The sequence below is a fragment of the Clarias gariepinus genome, chromosome 10 (genome assembly GCF_024256425.1).
Source record: "Clarias gariepinus isolate MV-2021 ecotype Netherlands chromosome 10, CGAR_prim_01v2, whole genome shotgun sequence".
NCBI lineage: Eukaryota > Metazoa > Chordata > Actinopteri > Siluriformes > Clariidae > Clarias > Clarias gariepinus.
The window spans coordinates 16,917,590-16,940,404 of record NC_071109.1 but is presented as its reverse complement, the minus strand read 5'-3'; the positions used below and the strand labels follow the sequence as shown (position 1 = coordinate 16,940,404).

At 38.9% G+C, this 22,815-nt stretch overlaps 1 protein-coding gene across 4 annotated transcripts in view; it reads left to right on the top strand.

Moving 5' to 3' along the window:
- The window catches only part of ebf1a (EBF transcription factor 1a), a 107,254-nt gene extending 89,233 nt beyond the window's left edge, over positions 1 to 18,021 (top strand). Inside the window, exons 12-17 of one of the 4 annotated variants that reach the window (XM_053505592.1) lie at positions 5,911 to 5,976; positions 6,741 to 6,918; positions 8,339 to 8,518; positions 9,632 to 9,826; positions 10,420 to 10,488; positions 14,545 to 18,021. In XM_053505592.1, the coding sequence (XP_053361567.1) occupies positions 5,911 to 5,976; positions 6,741 to 6,918; positions 8,339 to 8,518; positions 9,632 to 9,826; positions 10,420 to 10,487 (687 nt within the window). In that variant the 3' untranslated portion in view covers position 10,488; positions 14,545 to 18,021. Of the gene's footprint in view, positions 1 to 5,910; positions 5,977 to 6,740; positions 6,919 to 8,338; positions 8,519 to 9,631; positions 9,827 to 10,416; positions 10,489 to 14,544 lie in introns of all 4 variants that reach the window. The other 3 variants (XM_053505591.1, XM_053505594.1, XM_053505593.1) reach the window with 3 other exon arrangements.
- Positions 18,022 to 22,815: the final 4,794 nt, after the last annotated feature.

Genomic DNA, 22,815 nt, shown 5'->3' with positions numbered 1-22,815 from the left:
TCATGATCATTATTTCTGTCTGTCATGTTAGCAGCAGTCTGGTTCATTTCTTACAGACTGACACACTCTGCTGTTCATATATGATCAGTGTGGTTTTAACTCTGGCTTGGCCTGGGCTCATTTCACTGGGCCGGTGATGAATTTGAATGCATTAGTCAGGTCCCAGGTGGGGTGAGCCATCGCACCTTTCCCACTGTGTTCATCAAGAGGGGAGTGGGTCAGAAAAACTGCCTTTGCTCCTCCCTGGAGAATGTCTTAACGGCATGCCATATTTTTAACAGACTCCCTTGCAGTTCTAATGAATATGGTTGGACAGCCACCAAGCAATGAGCAGCTGTGCACCTGCAGTATGGGCTCATGTGAATGAGATGAGTAGGAAAAAAATACCCAACTGCCTTCCACTGCTCGACCACTATCAAGTCAGGTGTTGGGGAAGTCCCAGGGGATACAATTTTCTATTTTGGCTTGACTATATATACCATTATAGAATTGTTGTTGGTGTGTGTAACGAGTAGCATATTTATGTTAAAGGTCCTTCATTATACTATTACTAAGTTAACATAGTCAGATAATCAGTCAGATAATGCATTTTTTCAAGCATCTTCTGAGCCATGCCCCACCAGAGAAGAAGAGAACTGAGCAACAAACCAGGGGAGGTTACCTTCTCATATGAGGTCACATTAGGGAAAAAATCTAATTGGCTTATGTAAGCCCAATACAATGTTGTTGTTTTTTTCTCTCACATTTCTGCTTTTACACTGGACATCTATTTAAATGACTAAAAATATCGCAAAAGTGATTTGTGCATGCCGTGTTGAGCATGATTTAACTAATATGCACCAAAAGAGTGCATAGCCATGGTACACATAGCATCGTCTCCAGTTCTGGTGCTTATAAAGAGGTAAGAGAGAAGGAAGGTTGGATGATGGGGGAGGATGGGGGCAGGAAAGAGAAAGAGGGTCACCAAGGGAGAGCAGCAGGGAGAGAAAGAAAGGGATCCGGGTGATCCATCATGGTGAAGTCAGCTGTCCTGAGCTGCCTTCACCTGGGTCATGCGATCGAAGCCACCGCCGCCCACACTTTATTATTGCTCAGCCAACAGTAATTGAGTCACCACAAGGGGGGGAGACGCAGCTGGAATAGGAGGAGAAAGCAAGAGAGGAGGAGAGTGAGGAAAAAGAAGAGACTAGGTAGCATACCGGGGAAGTTAAATGAAAAATCATTTCTCTGCATGGCTCTACATGTCTGGTAAATTGTGGTGACAGGGTTGATCTGTGCAGATGGATTTTACCCTTAGTTTCTGTAAGTAGTGGTGGTTTTAATCCCCTACGTCTGTCTATGTCTCTCTCACTCTCTCACTCAGTTTGTCCTCTGCTCCCTCTAACACTCCCAGCCAGATATTAACAGCATCGGCCGCTGGGCCTGGCTGCTCATTTCTGCACTATCGATTTTGCCCTTTATTGAGGTAATAACAGTTTGTTGACGGCACTTCTCTCAACCGCTGGACTAAATCACAGGTGAGGGGCAAGCAGGGAACAAGGCAGTCTAACTTGTCTCCCTCAATTCTTCGGCAAATCTTTGGACATTTTAGTCAAGCCCTGAAAAATGGTGGTAAAAGTCAACTCGGCTTAAGCACTACTTTACTCTCTGGATCTACTTAGCTTTAGCACTGCTGACCAACAAGCTACAACAAGGTATCTTCTTATATGAGGTCACATTAGGGGCAAAATCTAATTTGATTGTTTAAGCCTTATACAAAAATTTAAAAAGGACCAAAAGCAGGGAATGTTTTATTCACATTGTTTTTGGATACTCACACTGGAGACCCATCTGAATGTATAGAAATGAGTAAAACATGAATTTTGCATTATAAGCCCCTTACTATAAGTAGCATAGTACAATAGCTCAACATGAGAACACTCAGAGTTTTTTTTTTATGCTTTTTTTAATGTTTTGCCTAATTTAGTTATAGGAATTACCCATCCATCTGGTAGCTCTCTCCTATCAAACGACAGTGACCAACCAGGGAGGGCAAAAGGTATCACATGCTTTCTACCAGAACTCCTAGCCATGAATGGCTATGGTGTCACTGGAAGTCAAACTCGAGATGACAGGGTGAACTTTTCTGTCACACCATCCAGGGGATCAATTTAGCATTATTTTAAATATTAGAAAGCATATTAAAAGAGTCAACATGAGACAGTCATTTAAACAGCCAGCCTATAATTGCTCAGTGAGCAATGGTGTCTGGATCCAGAGACACTGCTCCAGTCGATGAGTTTGGCCAGGGTCCAGTTTGGCCAGTCTGTGGACTCGTTTCTTTCCTCTACCTCTCACCATTCAGTATTTGTTCCTCCCATTTTCCCTGTCACTTCACATCCACCTGATCCCCTCTTGGCCACCTCTAATGGGCCTAGGATTCAATCTGTGTTCTGATGACACAGTCCTCACCACTGGGGAGCAGGGTGTAGTGTTTTCCTTTATCATGTTTCATTGGCACATGAAGACAAATGCTGCACTGAGTCTGAATGTGCATGCTTATATTATTTTAAACCAACTGACGGTGTAAAATATGTAGATGATAATGTGCAAGTGTCATGAAAGAAAACAATCTGAAATGTAAAACTGTTACTGTTTAACACAATATATTGCAACTGTAGCAGTTTTGAAGTTTGTATGTTTGGTGGATACAGTTAAAGCATGCTTGCGTGTTGATTCGGGCTAAAGGGATGTGACTGACTTTTTAAAAATGTACCTTTTAAATCTGTATAGACAGAATATAGAATATGCTAGGAAGCCAAATTGGTTAAATAGTAAACAGACTGATATTTCTTATTAAAAGAAATTAACAGGTTAAAGACATAGAAAAGATCCCAGGGTTATTATATAAAAGGTAGAAATACTGCAACATTTATTTTCATATTGATATAATCATTATGCTTAATGGGATTAACTCTAGAAAAGTCATAGTGTGCACTGTATCATCTAGTCTTATTCACATAGAATGGACTTTCTGCTCTATACCACAAGTGATAGTTCGGTCCTCCTACAACATAGTGGCAAGACAGGGTTAAAGCAGCATTCTATAAAAAATCCCTTAATAAATAACTCTCTCCTTTTAATTAGTTATAGGTAAATAGTAATAATATAGGTAATAAAATGTATATAACTACATAACTATATAGCTTAGGAGGTAAATTAGTTCTTAAAAAGCAGTAGGAATAGTCACACAAAATCACTTAATGTCATTTAGGTAGGGCTAAAATTATCAAACCTTTATTAATATATTTTTGAATGTTTTTATCAAATGATTATGATGTCTTCTTTTTTCGGCTAGGAAATAAAAAACAAATATATAAAAATAATATTAATAAAAAAAATAAAATTATATAATTTAAATGAATACCCATTTGTCGTCCCACTTAATATCTGGCTGTTAAGAAATTCAATATTTTCTGTTCTTGGTCAATTGGTCTTTTTTTGCTGAATATTTTTTATATCTGAAAATCTGTGACTAAGAGACTAAAAGAAATTGATCTTTTTATTGTCACTGCAAGGAATAGCTCACTACATGACTGGTGGTGTGGTCAGAATTTGATGTTAGCATTTAAATGCACAGTCAAACTGAATCCGTGCCCAGATTCAACCTCTTTTCCACATGCAATGTTTCTGAAAGCTGCCAAAATAAAAGTGCCATTTAAGTTGAGTTCAGCTGCATTTTGTAGTATTTGTGTTAATTAATTGTGATGTTATGTTTTATATGAAATTTAATCTAATTCACTAGAGCCTGAGTTTTTTGTTTTAGCCCTAATAGAACATTAGAAAGTGAAGGGAAAAAAAACATAAAAAAATAACAAGTGCTGGATTGAATTAGTTGAGGTTTTATTTTCTTTTTTTCAGGCGAATCTCTCTTGTAACAGTACAGACAGAGATGCTTTAACATTCCTGATACGATCTGGCCATTATTTCATCTTTTCAGCAACCCTATCTTTGTTGAGCATATATCTTATTACTAGCCTTCATCATTTTACACAGAAGAACAGATTTGATGTCGATGTGTTGAGGTTGGTCTCAGTGCAGAGGCTGAGCCTCATATCATGCATTACCAAAACACAATGCCGGAGGGTTGTTTACCTACTATACTGTATGTGTGTGTGTGTGTTTGGTAGTACTGTATACACACGGGAGTTTTTTTTTTCTTTCTTTCTTAGCCAAAAGGGCCTCAGTTATATTTCTTTAGTAAGTTTTATAACTGGGTGTTTCATGATCAGCATGGCTGCAGAGTTGAGTGCAGAGCAGGAAGTAGTGCATCGTCAGGATAATGATGGCTCTGACCGATAGGCAGACACACAGACACGCGGATCTAGGATCGGGTTTCTTTCCTGTTTACCGCTTTCAGCTCTCAGCTCTCCGCCCTTACTGGAAACCCTTCTGCTCACCCAGGAAATGGGCTCTGCTTCCAGACACAGGGCCACCACATACAGCCCTCTGTTAATAGCATTTATTTGTTTATCTGGACCAACTTTTGGCTTCTTCCTTATTGAATTTGGACTCTCAACAGATCCCCTCAACCAGTATTGTAATGATGGAAAATGGATACAACCCCGTTATAAACCATCAAGAAAGGGAGAGGGTAAGAGGAAAGGATATAGGTACATACCGTAGAATGAGAAGAAGGATGGATAGCATTGTCTAGATGCAGCAGGGGATCCAGCTGTGGGCTAATGCCTTCAAACCCTTATGTTTTTCTCCTTTCCTGGGAAAGCACTGCCACTGAGAGTGCAGCAAATCTAGAGAGAAAAGCAGGCAACCAAGGCAGGTATCCATACAAAAGCAGCACTTTAGGCCTCCCCAGGCCCCCTGTGCCTCCTTCAATCACCTGGGCCAGGCTCCCCCCGCCCAGCCGTCCCTAACGAGGGGTTAACGCAGTGCCAGCACACCCATTATTGAGTGAATTTAGCACCTCGGACAGCGCACTAAAAATCTTTATTGCTTCCCTGACCCCCTCGTCATGATCGTGCCTGCATGTTGTGGGGGTGGCAACGGAGACGGGCTCTGATTGAAAGGCAATATGTCAGCTAGCGGGCGGGCACACATGCTCGGGGGCTCGTTCACAGCGAGGGTTACACACCGAGGGTGAGAGCAATTTTCTGGTTGTCGCGCCCCAAGCACATTTCCTCAGCCCCGGCACATTAACTTTTAAAAAGGGTTCCACGGGAGCTCCAGGCGCCTACTTCGCCTGTGAGAAGAAAAAAAAATGAAGAGGAGAGAGATGGGAGGGAGAGAGGAGAAAGAAAATGAATACAAAGTAAAGAACACAGTAAATAAATGTTTAATGTGTAGGAAGGTATGGTAATAAATAGACTTCTGGTTGAGGAGCCGAGACTCAATTACCTACAAGAGAAGGGTGTTATATGCACACATCCATCCCCTCCCAGCCTATAGGGCATTTATTTACCTCTACAAGCATGAATTCATCTGTTTCACTGTGTATTTGTAAACATGTATTATACATATAATAGACCATATTAGTATTGGATGAGGAATTGAGGCTGCTTTACAGTAAGTAATAGGTGTAGTGTATTGAACAGATGACTCATGCTCATGAGACATACACCACCGGGGACCAAAGCATGCAGGCGAAAAGAAATATTTAGGACCCTTAATATGACATGAAGGGTTTTATATGTTTTATATGCTAAGAGGTTTATATGTAAGACATTATATGTTTAAATGGAAGTAATATTGGCCAGGAAGAGTGGATCTGGACATACAACACGCTTGTTTTGCAGGCAACAAAGTATTGACCTATATGATACACAACCTAATCTCTGACTTAGAGTGTAAATCATCACATAGCAGTTACTAATCATTATAGATAAAATATTTCAATTGTTTTCTGGTCAATAGGAAGTGATTCTGAAAAGAGCAGCAGATCTTGTAGAAGCCCTGTATGGGATGCCACACAATAATCAGGTGAGTGACCAACTCACAAGGACTCACAACCATGTTAAATACAATTCAAAGCAAAAATACTAAATGTTGCCATCTGTAAACATGATGCACTTTTATAATCATGCGTAATTGAAAAGATAGAAAGATAAAAAAACCTTAACAGACGATGTGTCAATGTCACATTGTATTTTGATTTATTCAAATATATAAACATATCAGAAACTTTTCTATCGATGGTTGAAAGAGCTCCTCCCCACAGAGGCCACTCCTGTAAGGCAGGTCATTGATTGCAGGGTTGAGTGCTGAAAGTGCAGGGCTGCTGAATTATTTAGATAGAGAATGGGGGTCTGCCTCTGGTCATGTCTGTCTCAGAGGAACTGCTTTCCTATCCACCTCACCTTTCCCACAAATCCTCAGCTCTTGTCATTTACCATACAAATATTCTCATAAGGACTCAATTGTGGGGGTAAATTGTATGAGATGTATGTTTTGTGAAGTGTGCCAGATTCCCTGCTGTTTATTTGTAGTGCTTTGTGCACATCTAACCGATAAACACAGCTTTTCTTAGAGCATGGGGAAAATGTCTGAGATATCTATTACTCATAATCTCTTTCAACCTATCTCTTATTATTGTCTGTGTGTGAAGTCCCGCAGACATACAGTACATTTCAAACCACACATTTTGGTCTTGGAGTTAACTGGCTTTGCAGTATCATACAGTAAATAGCTTGTTCCGGTTTAACCTTGATGTCAGTGTTTCTGATGTGACATGGTCTTCATGGCAGGAGATCATTCTGAAGAGGGCAGCCGACATTGCCGAGGCGCTCTACAACGTACCACGTACCCACAACCAGCTCTCGGGCCTGGCGAATAGCTCTGTGCACACTGGCATGATGGGCGTCAACTCTTTCCATGGCCAGCTTGCTGTCAACGTCTCTGAATCCACACAGGGAGCCAATCAGGGTAAGAGGACCCACCCACAGCTTTCCTATTTAGTAGCCAAAAGGAAGATTAGACACAGAAACGAGCATGGGAACATTGTATTGAGCTTAGACTTAGTAATGCTGCACGAAGTGTGGTGAGAGAGAGCTGTAGCCAGAAGCTAAAGTGAGCCTTGTGTTCTGCCTGCAGAATTTGTCGACTCCCTTTGGTCCCTCCGTGACAGTGAGTGATTTGTGTTAAGTCAGCGGTAATCTATCAGGCATAGGATGAAAGTGTTGCAAGCAGAGTCACGATGTGTGCTGCCTTTTGTAGCAGACAGCAGGGGACTCCTGGAGCAAGAACTTCCTGCTGCTTTCACCCATGTCAGAGTATAATGCATTGATGTATATTTATAGTCCATGTCCCCTTTTCCTTCTCACCTCCTCCTATTCTACACACAATTTTTATTGGTCTTGACCTTTTTATTGACAGAATTGGGGAAATATAGACTCTGAAAAATTATACAGCAGTTTTTGTTTAACTCCTCAACGACAAGGAAAATTTTACGAAATATGTGAGAACTTTTTTGTTGTTATTTAAATTGAGATTTAAGCCAGTGTTATTAGATAAGGGAATCATAAAATAAAACAAAGAATAGGCTATTGCTATTACTATTTCTCTCTCTTACTTATTCTCTATGTATGCATGTAAGAGAGAGTTTGTGATACCAATCATCCATAACATTAACACCTGATGACAAACAGGTTATCATTGATTATCATTTATATACCAGTTAACTGGTGACAAGGCTCACTCATGCCCATGGGGACCAAACGTTAGGCTCTCTGGTCAAATTCTACAGAAAAATCAGTGGGGCAAAAATGAGCAAGTCAACACTGGCCATGAAAGTGTATCACAGCCCACCGTGCAAGGTGTCCAGCAGACAAAGCATCCAAGGCCACTGACCTGCCTCCAAATTCCTAGATCCCAGTCGATCAAGCACCTATGCGATGTGCCGGACAAACTAGCTGCCCCGGTGGCACAAGGAAACCCTAACGCAAACCATTAAACCCAATATTTCACTTTGTGCAGATCCCCTTGGCATGACTCCATGTGACCTTTGTGGGTAGGCTATGATGTCTGGCATAAGGACATTAGCAGTAAATCTTTTGGGTGTTTTGGTGTCTATGGATCAGACTTCCATGGTGCATCCCATGAGTGCCTAGGATCTGTGGAATTTGGAGGCTGGTCCAACATCCCTGTCTGCAACTCTGTCTCTTAGTCGGCTAAGCCCCATATGCATCAGGCGGTGATGCCCTGGCTGTCCTGATACCTTTCTCTCATGGGCAGCATAGACCTTTTTTTTGTCAGTCGGTGCATTGGCTTTCATGTGGGATATATAAAACCATTTAATTGTGTTTAATTATGTGTGTGTGTGTGTGTGTGTGTGTGTGTGTGTCAGGTTTTAGTCGGAACACAAGTAGTGTGTCTCCTCATGGTTATGTGCCCAGCACGACACCCCAGCAGAGCAGCTACAGTACCGTGAGCACGAGTATGAACGGATATGGTAACAGCGGCATGACCACGCTAGGAGGATCACCCAACTTCCTAAATGGCTCAGCTGCTAATTCCCCCTATGCCAGTGAGTACAACCCATCCCTCTTTTATTCCATGCAGCAACAAAACAGGCTCAGTAAACTGACCTTTCGGGAAAAAAAAAAAAGTGATCAGAATATCAGATTTCTGTAACTGTGGTTTCACACAGGACATCTCTGGTGTGTGTAATAGAAGCCTTTGTTACTTTGTTACTGGAGACCACTTAACCCAGCAAAGAGATTCAGCTCAGCGACGGGACATTAACTATGTAGGCTTTTACACTGTGGTGTGAAACAAACAGTAATGCTCTAATGGTGAAATGCTCAGGCCCATTAGACACAGCTGTGACAAAGCAATAGATAAAGCTATTACTCTGCGTATGCATCTATAAGAGCAGAGATAAATGTACACCCTTCCTTTTTCTGGAGCACACTCTACCATAATGTCCAGCCATTCATATAACACCAATCTTCTACCGTGGCTTCCAAATTAAAGAGTCTTAATTAAATCAATAAACTAATTGCAGGAGAAGCAATTCAATTTCGAAGCTTTGATTCAGACATGTTAACAAGTATTTTAACAGGCTCGCTGACTCTACACAGACACATTCAATCAATGTGGCACGGTAGACGTTAGAGGCTCCAATTTTCATTAATTGATTAGCAGGACATTCATAAACGGATTATGACATTATCAAGAGACTTTACTTGGGAAAGGGTCATAAAATTTTAAGTGTAGTATAATAACAACAATAAAGGTAGATGATAATTTAAAATTTAAGGACAACTCTGACTGTAAAAGAACTGAAGGAAAAAATCTTGGTGTATTAGAAGAAGGAGGAGCGAGTAATGACACACAAGAAAAGGTGCCAGGGTTTTATTTAATGTCTGGTCAAGGCATTTGCTCTTTAGATGCTTTAGTGCTTTTCATCACTAATTGGCCAAGAAGAAAATACATCAAACAAATTAAGCCTTAGAACAAGCTATATGTACATATCAGTTATGGGAAAGGATTTAGTGATCATTTGCTTATTATCCTGGATGTGCATAGTGACTCCAGCCTCTGTGCTTCATTGTTGTTTGTATGATGTAGGACTATAAAGCATTTTCTTACCCATCCAATCTGTTTTCCTCTATACTTCTCTCACTCTTCTAATCAGTCGTGCCCTCCAGTCCCACCATGGCCTCCTCTACCAGCTTGCCCTCCAACTGCAGCAGTTCCTCAGGCATATTCTCCTTCTCACCAGCCAACATGGTGTCGGCTGTTAAACAGAAGAGCGCCTTTGCCCCAGTGGTGCGTCCCCAGGCCTCACCACCTCCCACCTGCACCAGTGCCAACGGCAACGGTCTCCAAGGTGAGAGCAGTGCCAGGCTCTGCAAAACACACAGCACAATGTATCTTATTAAAGATAAGCTTTGCCCATAGACACTATAATCCTCATGTTATCTTTTAAAGGAAAAAATAAACCAGAAATGAAATAAAATAAAATAGAAATAAAAAACATTTAAACATTATTATGATGATTATTGATTATTATAATTGTAATTACATTTTGAAATCTTAATTTTAATTTAAGGGCACCTGTTATACAATATATTGTTTGTCTTTTTTGTCAAATATCCACTTTTTTAACAATAAAATTCTATTATTATTATTATTATAAGAAATAGCCCTACAGTGAACAGTGCATTAGTTAAAATAATAATATGACATAATTTCACAGCGTTATATAAAATTCATTTAATCTTTGCACTTTCAACTCCAAGTTGTATAACCTACTGTGTAACTACTACAGTACATCGGTATCGTCCTGTACTAACCTTCTGATCTGTTGCCCTAATGTTTAATCTCTCACTTTCCCAACACATAAAAAATAACACTGTTCTTTTTTTCTTTTTCCCACTCAACCCTTCCCGTGACCCCTCTCTCTCTCCGTGTCTCCAGTAGATCAGTCTTTTGTGGACTCTAGCAAGTATTCCACAGCCAGCTCCCTGCAGGGACTGGCCTTCTCCTGAAGTATGTGACATATCCTCCTCTCTCTGTCTTTTCCTTTCTCAGTCCATTAGTGTACTCATCATTTCAGTCTTCTTTGCACCCTCCTCTTCATCTTTTTCCATGCATCACAGAAAACATACTACCCATCACTGAGAGCATGCCATGTGTGTTTAATTTCCTGCATGCCTTCCTGTTTCCTGCCCATCTTTGCGGTTTTAATAGTACTTCTTACTAATCCTGTTGTCAGATGTTTTTGTATAGTCTTATTTTTATGATTATATGGTGTAGAGTAACCTCACGTAACCTCATGGAGCACCATTTACAGCGAATAGTTAATAATAATAATAAGTGAATGTGTTGCAGATTATATATAAAGACAATTGTCTGAATGATACAAACAAAAATGGGAAACACTTTAAAGGGGAAATATTATACTCCTATTTCTTAACTAAGTTAAATCAGTGTCAGTAGGTTTAAAATGCAAAGCCTCCACAGTTGCTATAGTTACTGTATTTTCACATCCCTTCTATTGTTTGGAAGTAAAAGTGTTCATTTACAATAAATCATTTTATTGTGCTGAAAACCCTTGTATTATTCCTTATGCAGAGAGTTATGACTATACTGATACAACATGAATTCTGGAAAAGTTGGGACAATTTTTAAGTTTGAATAAAATTTAAACTAAAAGACTTCACATGAGCCAATAAATAAATGAGACATGGCCCACAGGGCACGACGGCGCTTCTGGACCATGTTCACTTACAGTATAGCTTCCTTTTTGTGTGATAGAGCTTTAGTTGGCATCTGCATATGGCATGGTGGATTGTGTTTACCAACAGTGGTTTCTGGAAGTATTCCTGGGTCCATTTAGTAATGTCACTGATACAATCATGCCAATGAGTGATGCAGTGTCGCCTTTGGCCTGTTCCTTACGCACCAAGATTTCTACCGGTTCTCTGAATATTTTGATGATGTTATGCATTGTGTTATGCATATCATGATGAGATTTACAAAGCAATTTTATGTTGATGAACATTGTTTTTAAAGTATTCCACTAATTTATCTAATTAGCTATTAAGAGCTAATTTTAGCTAATCATGTTACAGGCCTGATGGTAGTTGCTGTAGCATCTCGAATCTTTTCAGCTGAATCTTTTTAAAATTTCTTCCTTTGTCAGCTCTTTGTTGCCCAGTCCCAACTTCTTTAAGACCTGTAACAGACATTAATTTTGAAATGAGCTCATTTAGTGGATACAGGTGTAAAAATTTCTCCATTTAAACATTATGTTCTCTATGTTTCATTGTGAATAAAATATTTGACTCATTTCATATAAAAGTAGGTTAGTTTCCTTTAAACGTCCCAATAATTCCAGATTTTAGGTTGTACAATACTGTTATACAATTGCTTTACAAGTTTCACACAAATTATATACATTTATACAGGTACATTTTGACTATTTTTTAGAATTGCTAGACTGAGATTTATCCTGCCTTAACATGCAATACTGCTGTTATCAATATTAGTTTCACAACTTAACTTTGGATATACTGTAGACTAAACACTCACAGCTTCAGGATCCGAGTCACAGACAGTGGGAATCCACTCTTGAACTGCAATTTTTACACAAATCCAGCTTTGATTTGTCCCTTGTTGAGAACACAGTACAATTTTATACACAGTGGTAAAACTTTGAAGAAAACTGTTGCACCATTTCTACTATAAATGAATAATAGTCTGAATAGATGTGTGTTTACTTCTTCTAAGGTTGGAAGTAAAAAGAGAGTTTAGTGTTCTTAGTTTTACGGCTAACAAGAGAGCTGTTGTTATGTTACCTTATGTGACACAGTGCCATTATGTGACTCATAGTACATGATAACTGTTGCTGAAGGTCTCTCTACCTCCAAGGCTGACTATGGTCACAATTGACTGACTACGGAAAACCCACGAAAGATGACGAATAAGCCTACATAAACATGTGGAGGACCTATGGCAGGCCTGCAAGTTATAAAAAGCCTTAGCGCTGCCCTGTTCGTTTTTGAATTTGTAGTGATTTGAAGCAAAAGAAGTAAAACTGAGCTTAATAGACTCAGTCCTGTGCATAATGAATGTTAAAGAAGTAGATTAATATTTATTAATATTTATTTATTATCTTTCAATTTGTCACAAAAGGATTGGAGAATCAACAATTCAATCACTCGCTCATCATCTACACCGCTTAATCCTGTGAAAAATTCTTAGGCACTGTATTATCTTTAATACAAATGTTGTTTTATATGTCAGTCATGTCTGTATTATTGTGTTCAAAACCATTAACTGTTTCCGAATGCAACTTCAAAATTTATAAATAAATAACATTACAGAAGAATATTTGCATGCCTGTAAAAAAAGCAACATAATGTCAGGAACGCTGTCAGATGGAAACAGGAAAATCTGATGTAGGCTCCTGGGTTGTGCATAAAAATAGCAAGGAGCAAGTGCGACCAAGTTACTAGAATGAAAGGATTAGAATTTATTTTAGTATTTTTTTATTTCTGCATATACATACAGTATATAGTGTGTAGAGGAAAATTAAATTAATTAATGTAGATAGATAGATAGATAGATAGATAGATAGATAGATAGATAGATAGTGTAGATAGATATATATATAGACAGATATAGATATATGTATAGACAGGAAATATTGATCCTTAAGCATTTACACAGTGCGGTCTGATAGTCTGTGTTGAGAGATCAGTCTAAAAGTAATTGAGTCTAATAGGCAGATGGCGCTTATTATGGTGCAGTGAGTGCTTCCTCTTACTGCGTAGAGCACCTATAACCCTGATGAGCCACAGTTCCTCCTACCCACCATTCCTCTGAACAAGCATGAGGCACTCAAGTAATAGCCTGGGAATTAGAGCTGCATAGGGAGGAGCGATCAATAGGGCACCCATATGGTGTATGAAAAATCTCCAGTGGTGTAGAGTAGAGGGAGGTGAGGAAATACTGCATGATATCTCGTATGTAGAACCTCGCATTCTCCCTCTGTTTGGTTTTCTTGTATTGCTTGAATTATCAGCTTTCTGAACCTCTTAGACTTTTGACGAACACATGTTGTTTGTCTATGCTGTTGAGTTATTTATGCAGACAGTCAACCTAATGACACTTAGAATATGAATTTACGATATTTGTTTAATTACCAGGTTTGTTTGTCATTTGTCACATGACAGAATAAATGCAAATGTGATCTAGTCCCAGGGGATAAGGTGTAGACTGTAATCTGTCATATTTGCTTTATTTAAAGCAATTGAAGTGGTGTTTCCAAAAGGCATTCCCTACAGTGAATTCGACTGAACTTTTATGCAGGATATAAACTTAGGTTGTTTGCGGTCCTAGGTCCTTGTGGGAGACAGACATTATTTAATGCATTCCACAGCACTCTCAATCATAGCTCAGGCACAGAGGTTGTCCTATAGTCTTATCACTAATTGTGTAGATGAATTGTTTGCATAATGGGTCCCTGATGGAGAAAGGAACTGATTTACAACCATTAAACTGAGTTGTTATTTTTCCTGACAATTGACTCTAATTAAACATAGAGGACTTACACAACTGAGGCAGACCAAAATACTTTACCAAGTGTCAGCAAATGTGAAACAGAGATTTAAACATATAGCAAGCAAGACTCGATGTTTTATTATTTCTTTATTCCCTTTGCTTGTTGGTGCTTATGTCTTTGCAGTTTGTATGCATTCTACATTATGTGCCTACAGTATAAATCACTCTCTTTGTAGTTTAGAGATTGTGGTTCGTTTACATTGCATCATAATTTCTTCGTACAGTAACAAATAATTAATGTGCACAACTGTATGTAGTTTATAATCAATCAGTGGAATAGTTGAATTATAGGCCAAAATAACTGTGGAGCTTTGGGATTTTTATGGGGTTTTTTAATTCATTTTTTTTCTTTCATTCAAACAGTGTGTCTTCCAGATGCTCAAACTGCTAGTATATGGAACTGTTTAATGGAATTCAACACCAAAATAATCTCTCTCTCTCTCTCTCTCTCTCTCTCTCTCTCTCTTTCTCAAACAGCAATCACAGGGATGATCGTTCCTCCCATGTAGTGGCTCCTGAGCTGCTGATGAGACACGTTTTATATCAGCTCATGCTCAAAACCCCCTCAGTCTGGACCCTGAAGGTCTGCCTATCTCCATGAGGACAATGAGGAGGGAAAAAAAAAACAAACAAAAAAAACAAAAGATAAACCCCAACTTTGAAAACTCAGGCCTTTTTACAAGGAATTCGAAATGATGGGAAAAGTATGGGGTGTTGGTTTGATTTTTTTCTAAATCCATTTTTAAGCTCAAAGTCATTTTGAAGTGAACATTAAATGCGTTTTATACAGACTGTACCATACACATATGACACTATGAAAGCAGTTTCAACTATAATGTTTCTGTTGTATAGCAGTGAGAGGAGAAGAGGGGAAAATTGCAGTTCTGTTTAATAAGTGTTTAAATTTATGTTTTATGTTTTTGAGATGTTTAAGAAATTTATAATGCTGAACAACTGTGTAAACAGTTTTTTTTTTCTGTAAAAACAAAATGAAAAATTAACTTTTTACTATCATGGCACTAGTCTGTGGCCAACAAATGAAGTTTGCCATATGTGTTGCTTCTTGTTTAGTTGGTTAGGTTTTACCACCATATTTAGTAATCTTTAGTATTGATTCTGCAGGTACATGCCGGTTTGATTATCTGTCTTAATGGACAGGAGAACACTTTAAAAAGCAGTCATGAGCTGATTTTCAGTAGCCTTCCTGCCCACTGTGAAGATCCCAGACCCACATCCTGCTCCCAGGAAGGAGTGCTCGAGGAATAGAAGTTTTTAAACAAACCCATATTTATATTTGTATAAAAAATAATTTGCTGCTCATCAGTGCCAGAATACAGTATGTAGTCGACAAAAAATGTTCACTCTGAGTTGCTTTGCTCTGTTAGCTTTGAATATTTTTACATGTCCTATTCGTTTGATGCAACAGAATGACGTCATACGAAACTATGACGTTCTATTTGATGTTCAGGTTGTTGTTTTATTTCCAATGAAAACAAACATAATATACCACAAGCCTGTGATTATTACTTTTTCTCCATGTGTCATCTTTGCTGTGAAGGATCAAATGAAGGGAGGCAGGAGAGGAATGCGTGCCTGCTTTGGCTGCTAAAACAACCACGAGGAGAATGAACAGAGGATGTTGATCTTTAGCCCACCACTGTAACAGCCTCCTTTTCAAAAAGTGTTTTTCACATCAAAACTTTTAATCATTTAATCAGCTCTCTCTGCTAGTCAATTATTTTGTGTGTATATATATATATATTCTTGTTTTTCAAAATTGTTACATATATTTATATATTGAAATGTCTTACGGCAGCTTTTCAATTTAGTATCACCAGTGATCTGTACTCTTAACTGATCGATTCTAATCTAATCCTCTCACTGACTGTAGTGAAGAAAAGCAACAGAAACAAGAAACCAACGTGACTCTGCAAATTAAAAATAGGTTCTGTAAAATGTTTATACATATATATATATAGATATATATATATGATGTATTTAAAGATTGTACATTGCTTTTCTCCCCTCATTTGATTCGACTGTGTACATTTATATGTGATCATGTGCCGCTGTATTCACCACCTTCGTCTTCGTTTTTCAAATGTACTTCATTGATTGTTTGTACTTACTGTTTATGTTTGCCATGCTCTCATTTTTAAGTTACATTCATGAAAAAAATTCATTGTCTATTTTTGTATAATTTGTAAGTTAAGCAAATTTGTTTCTTTTTTTTTTAATGTATGGAAAAAGTAGCATCTTATTCTGATAGCATTTACTAGTGTAGATTTTTTAAAAAATATATATATATATGATGAATATATAAATCTATACTTTTTTTTCTTTTTTCTTTTTTTTTTTTGAGGCTTACAAAAGTTGATACTGTTAAACTAATAATATGCATGGGCTCTTCTCTCCTGAGAGTGACAGTTCCATTTTGTGTGGTGAAACAAGAGGGGAATTCTCTTTTTTTTTTCTTTTCTTTTTTTTTTATAAAATATGAAAATACTTTCTTTCTCTTTTGAGTTGACTTTCCTATTCTTCTCTATTCTTTTTTATTATTATTATTTAACAGTTATTTATGCCTGCTTGTATATCTGTATATTTCTGTCTAAGTCTTTTCACCTTACCAGTACCAGCAGTTTAGATGCCTTAACAATGCAAGCTAATAAGCATCCTATCACTTGCACAGTCCCGTCGCCACCGTTAAACAATGCCATCAACTTTCTTATGGGACAGTTTTATGTCATCAAAAAAGCACAAATTGGGCAGTTTTACATAAATACTGTTAGTAAGACCTCACTAATCGAAGCAGGGAAGGGTTAAATGAAGGGTTTTTTTGCATTTTTTTTTTCATTCGTTTTTTGGTATTGATTAGGATTATGAAGGATAATGTTGTGTATGGAGAGACTGTGTGATTCATATTTAATGTGTGTTTTAGCTATGTACTTTCCAAGGGGAAATCGGGTGCACTTTATTATTAATTTATAACAAAAAAAACTGCCTTTTTAATTTCGTTTGTGTTTTATTAGTATGTGAGGGGGGGAAACCCTAAAAAGCCATACCGTTTTAGCCAGAAGTTCACATTTAGCTCACAGAGTGCCGATCTGACGGTGTAACTCTGCAGATGGTAGCACACTTTACTCTGTGTGTGTGTGTGTGTGTGTGTGTGTGTGTGTGTGTGTGTGTGAAATGCTGTCTTAGTGCTTCGCTAAATAGCACTGACACATTTCTCCCTCTGGAGCGAGAGGTCTGAATGTCAGAGCACAACATGTTGCCTCTCAGGCTCTTGCACTAACTCTGTTTGCTTCTCCGTTAACTCCCTTTCTTCTGCCAGCCAAATTGCCTGTTGGAACAATATTGCCAACAGAGCCCTGAGTGTTTCGGCAGTAAAGTGCATGGTCCTTTGTGAGCAGAATAAACTGCTGCTTTCTGTAGTGCGTTTTACCATCAAACAGAGAATATGGCTTTTCATGAGCCAATGTTGAGGTTGTTTTTCTGTGTGTGTGTGTGTGTGTGTGTGTGTGTGTGTGTGTGTACTTTTTAACAGAAGCCACTGACGACAAAGTAATGCTTGGGCTCTTCTTTCAAATTCTCACTCTTTCAAAGCGGAACAAACTCTTTCCTTATTTATAAGAATCATGTGGCTGTCCTGCGACGGCCTGTTAGTACATGTTCATCTTAATGATCATTACGGGGAGCTAAGAAAGCAACAAACATTCTTTATAACATAATACTCAAACCAAAAAAAGCTGGTTCGTATGTTCTCTTTTCCTCTACCCTTTTCTCTGCTTTTTTTTTTTTTTTTGTCATGTCTTTGAATGGATCCACACTGAGCAGTGCTGTTGACGAAAAAAAAAAAACTACTGTATAGATTGTTATCATTTTTTTGGATGAAGGCTGTAAAATAACTTTTAAAATTCACAATATTAAATTAAAGTTTCTTCTTGTCTGTGATCTTGCAAGTATCATTTTCTTGTTCCAGGTAGTGCTCTAGATGTGGATGGATTCACAAATGGATTCACAAACTTCTATACATTACATGATTTTGCTGCCTCCATTTCCTGCCAGACACTCTTGCGTTCCTGAACGTAACAATATTATAAACACTTTTTTAAAATAAGGTTAGATTCTCCAACAAGATAAGGAGGCTTAGTGGTTAGCACGGTTGCCTCACATCTCCAGGGAGGGGGTTTGAGTCTCGCTTATGGCCTGTGTGTGGGGTTTGCATGTGCTTGGTGGGTTTCCTCTGGGTACTCTGGTTTCCTCCCACAGCTCAAAGACCTGCAGTGTAGCCTAATTGGCATTTCCAACTTTCCCATAGTGTATAAATTTATACAAATGTATATATGTATAAAAAGTGTGTGTGTGTGTGTGTGTGTGTGTGTGTGTGTGTGTCCTCAGGATGTACCCTGCCTTGAGTCCTACAGTAAGTTCACTCAGATAGGCTCAGGGCGCCTGTTACCATACATAGGAAGATGTGACCCTCAAGCTGATTCAACATGCCTCAATAATATTATCATGGACTAAAAAGGATTCACATTTGAATAATAATAATAATTATTATTATTATTAGAAGTAGTAGAAGTGGTAGTAATAAACATATAATTAATTTGCCCTATTGTTAATGATGGGCTCCTAAACATACTATATGATCTTTACATCTGAGCAGTTGAGGGTTAAGGGCCTTGCTCAAGGGCCAAACAGTGGCAACTTGGTGGTGCTGGAGTTTTGAAGCTTTTGAACCCTAATCCTACTTTCAATGACTTATCAGTTGCATTTAGAAACATCGACAAAAAATTTCCAACTTCCCTCTCTTTATAATTAACTTGTATTGTATTGTGTTAATTTTATTTATTAGTCAGATGAAACAGTAATCAAAACTGATTTTTAATTATTTTTAATCAACATACTGCCTGGTTTCAGCACTACTGCTTTTAACTGATTTAACCTGAACAAAGAAATTAAGGAAGTAAATGACTAAGTGGAGACAGAAAGGTTTTGAATCATTTTACAGATCACTAGGATGATTTCATAGCACTATTCTGTTCTGGTATGAATATGACACAGTAAGTTAGTCCTGCTGTTTCAGTACACTAGTAAACAGAAGGAAGATTGATACAAAGCAGTGCATTCTTCCTTCTTTAGCTTAAGCTGAGTTTTATTGTTCAAACAGCTGCTGTGTTGAAGAAGGTGAAAGAGCTTTAGATAGCCATTAGCTAATGGATTATTGAGACACAACCACCCCCACCCTCTTCACCTCCAGTCTGCACCCCTGCCGAGAGCCACTTAGCACACAAAGCCTGCTTTAAACATTATAGATCCCTGGTGAGGTATCAAGCTTCTCCTTCTGTTCTCTCTCTCTCTCTCTCTCTCTCTCTCTTTCTCATCACAGAAGTTTGAACATACAGTAGGTGACTGTAGATGTCACTTATCACTGTTGACATTCACACACAATCTTTATAGAGTAGACTTGACCAGTCATCATTAATGACACTGTTGATTACTTGTAATATATATTCAGATGGGTGATGTCAGAGTAAGTCCAAATGTATGATCTTTCTTGAAATTTATATACGATCTATATACAGGTATATATACACTCACCTAAAGGATTATTAGGAACACCTGTTCAATTTCTCATGAATGCAATTATCTAATCAACCAATCACATGGCAGTTTCTTCAATGCATTTAGGGGTGTGGTCCTGGTCAAGACAATCTCCTGATCTCCAAACTGAATGTCCGAATGGGGAAGAAAGGTGATTTAAGCAATCTTGAGCGTGGCATGGTTGTTGGTGCCAGACGGGCCTGAGTATTTCACAATCTGCTCAGTTACTGGGATTTTCACGCACAACCATTTCTAGGGTTTACAAAGAATGGTGTGAAAAGGGAAAAACATCCAGTATGCGACAGTCCTGTGGGCGAAAATGCTATGTTGATGCTAGAGGACAGAGGAGAATGGGCAGACTGATTCAAGCTGATAGAAGAGCAACTTTGACTGAAATAACCACTCGTTACAACCGAGGTATGCAGCAAAGCATTTGTGAAGCCACAACACACACAACCTTGAGGCGGTTGGGCTACAACAGCAGAAAACGCCATCGGGTACCACTCATCTCCACTACAAATAGGAAAAAGAGGCTACAATTTGCACGAGCTCACCGAAATTGGACAGTTGAAGACTGGAAAAATGTTGCCTGGTCTGATGAGTCTCGATTTCTGTTGAGACATTCAAATGGTAGAGTCAGAATTTGGCGTAAACAGAAAGAGAACATGGATCCATCATGCCTTGTTACCACTGTGAAGGCTGCTGGTGGTGGTGTAATGGTGTGGGGGATGTTTTCTTGGGACACTTTAGGCCCCTTAGTGCCAATTGGGCATCGTTTAAATGCCACGGGCTCCCTGAGCATTGTTTCTGACCATGTCCATCCCTTTATGCCCACCATGTACCCATCCTCTGATGGCTACTTCCAGCAGGATAATGCACCATGTCACAAAGCTCGAATCATTTTAAATTGGTTTTTTGAACATGACAATGAGTTCACTGTACTAAAATGGCCCCCACAGTCACCAGATCTCAACCCAATAGAGCATTTTTGGGATGTGGTGGAACTGGAGCTTTGTGCCCTGGATGTACATCCCACAAATCTCCATCAACTGCAAGATGCTATCCTATCAATATGGGCCAACATTTCTAAAGAATGCTTTCAGCACCTTGTTGAATCAATGCCACGTAGAATTAAGGCAGTTCTGAGGGCGAAAGGGGGTCAAACACTGTATTAGTATGGTGTTCCTAATAATCCTTTAGGTGAATGTATATATATATATATATATACAGTATACATGGGTTGGACAACAAAACTGAAAAGCCTGATTTTGAACCACAATAATTAGTTAGAATAGTGTAGCCTCCTTTTGCGGACAATACAGCATTAATTCGTCAAAATGATCAAATTATAAATACAAGTCCTACCCAGTGGCCAGAGGTATTTTGAGCCATTCTTCTTGCAGAATAGTGGTCAGTTTCCTGACTCGCTTCTCCAAAACACCTCAAAGTGGCTCAATAATATTTAGATCGGGTAACTGTGCAGTCCATGGGAGATGTTCAACTTCACTTTCTTGTTCATCGAACCACTCTGTCATATTATACTGATACATGCCACCGCCTTCAGGATACAATGTTTGAACCATTGGGTCCACATGGTCCTTCAGAATAGTTCGTTAGTCCTTGGCAGTGACGCGCCCATCTAGCACAAGTATTGTGCCTAGGGAATGCCATGATATTGCAGCCCAAACCATCACTGATCCACCCCATGCTTCACTCTAGGCATGCAACAGTCTGGGCCTTTCCACATTGTAACGCTCTCCCGGATATGGGAAAGACAGTGAAGGTGAACTCATTACAAAACAATACATGTTTCACATTGTCCACAGCCCATATATATATATATATAGCACTATATTGCTTATCCTGTACTCCTGTACAGCGCCACCAGGTCTGGAGCCTTCGCAGTTTACTCAAGGCTGGGTACATGGTGTACATTGTGCCAGTCTATCGCAGGGCACAAAAAAAATTGTCAAATGTACTTTACAGCACAGTGAAATTATTTTTTACATATCCCAGTTAGGAAGCTGGGGTCAGAGCGCAGGGTCAGCTGGCTTATGGCACCCCTGGAGCAGATACTGTAGGTTTGGTGGACTTTGATCAAGTGCTCAACAGGATCATGATCACCTCCGATCTTTCGATCAGTAACACAGTAACCCACAGCCTTAACCGATTAAGCCACCACTGCCCAAGCAGAAACACACAAAATGTCAAGACTAATCTGCAAGTCTTTAGGAAGGAAACCTGAGCACTCTGAGGAATCCCATCATGCACATGGAGAACATGCAAATGTCATGCACATCGTTTCAAAAGCTGGACATGAACCCTTGGCAAAGCCATGGTGCTAACCACTAATTCTTTACCCCATTCTCCCACTTAATCCCAGCTATCAGAAAACACAACACTTATAACAACTGTAGAATATTAAAACAATACATGTATGTAGCATTTTAAGACAACATGAAATGGAGGTGTTAACTAAAGAGCTACACTTTCATTTTAAAAACACTGAATTATAATTTTTGAAAGACAAGTCACTCATGTACAGTATGTACTCTGTGGTGTAAGATTTGACCTCCCAAAATCTGTTTTATATATGCACAGAATGCTTACAGTAACTGAATTTAAAGTTACCATGCACAAATGAGGCGAATAGTGGACTCAGCATGTGAACAATGTCACTTTACTACTATCTTAAGTCCATCATTCACATTCTTTTTTCAATCCCCTCTGATGGTGGTCCTTTTGGTGCGTTAAAATCCCATGCCATTCTTTGGGTTTACTTGTGTTCCCCTTAAACCTGGCCACATATCAGGTTCGAACAGCACTGAGGAATATACAGGCAGTAGTTTTCAATGTAGAGGTGTTGTTCACTGTACGAATAGCTCTCCCCGGGCAGCATGCTTTCACTTAATATTTGAAGATCAAGAAAACTACATGCCATGCAGGAGCTAGCCTTGCCTGTAGCAGCAAAATAAATTTAGAAAAGCAGAGCGTCTAAGGCTCCCTGGATGAACGGCAATGGAGGATTGGGAGAGCTGAAAAGCTCCTTTGAGGGAGGAAACAGGAGTCCCACAAGGGAGCTCAGGTAGACGGGAGAAAAGGGCCAACAAGGGACGAGCAAGACAAAGATGGCGAACTTAA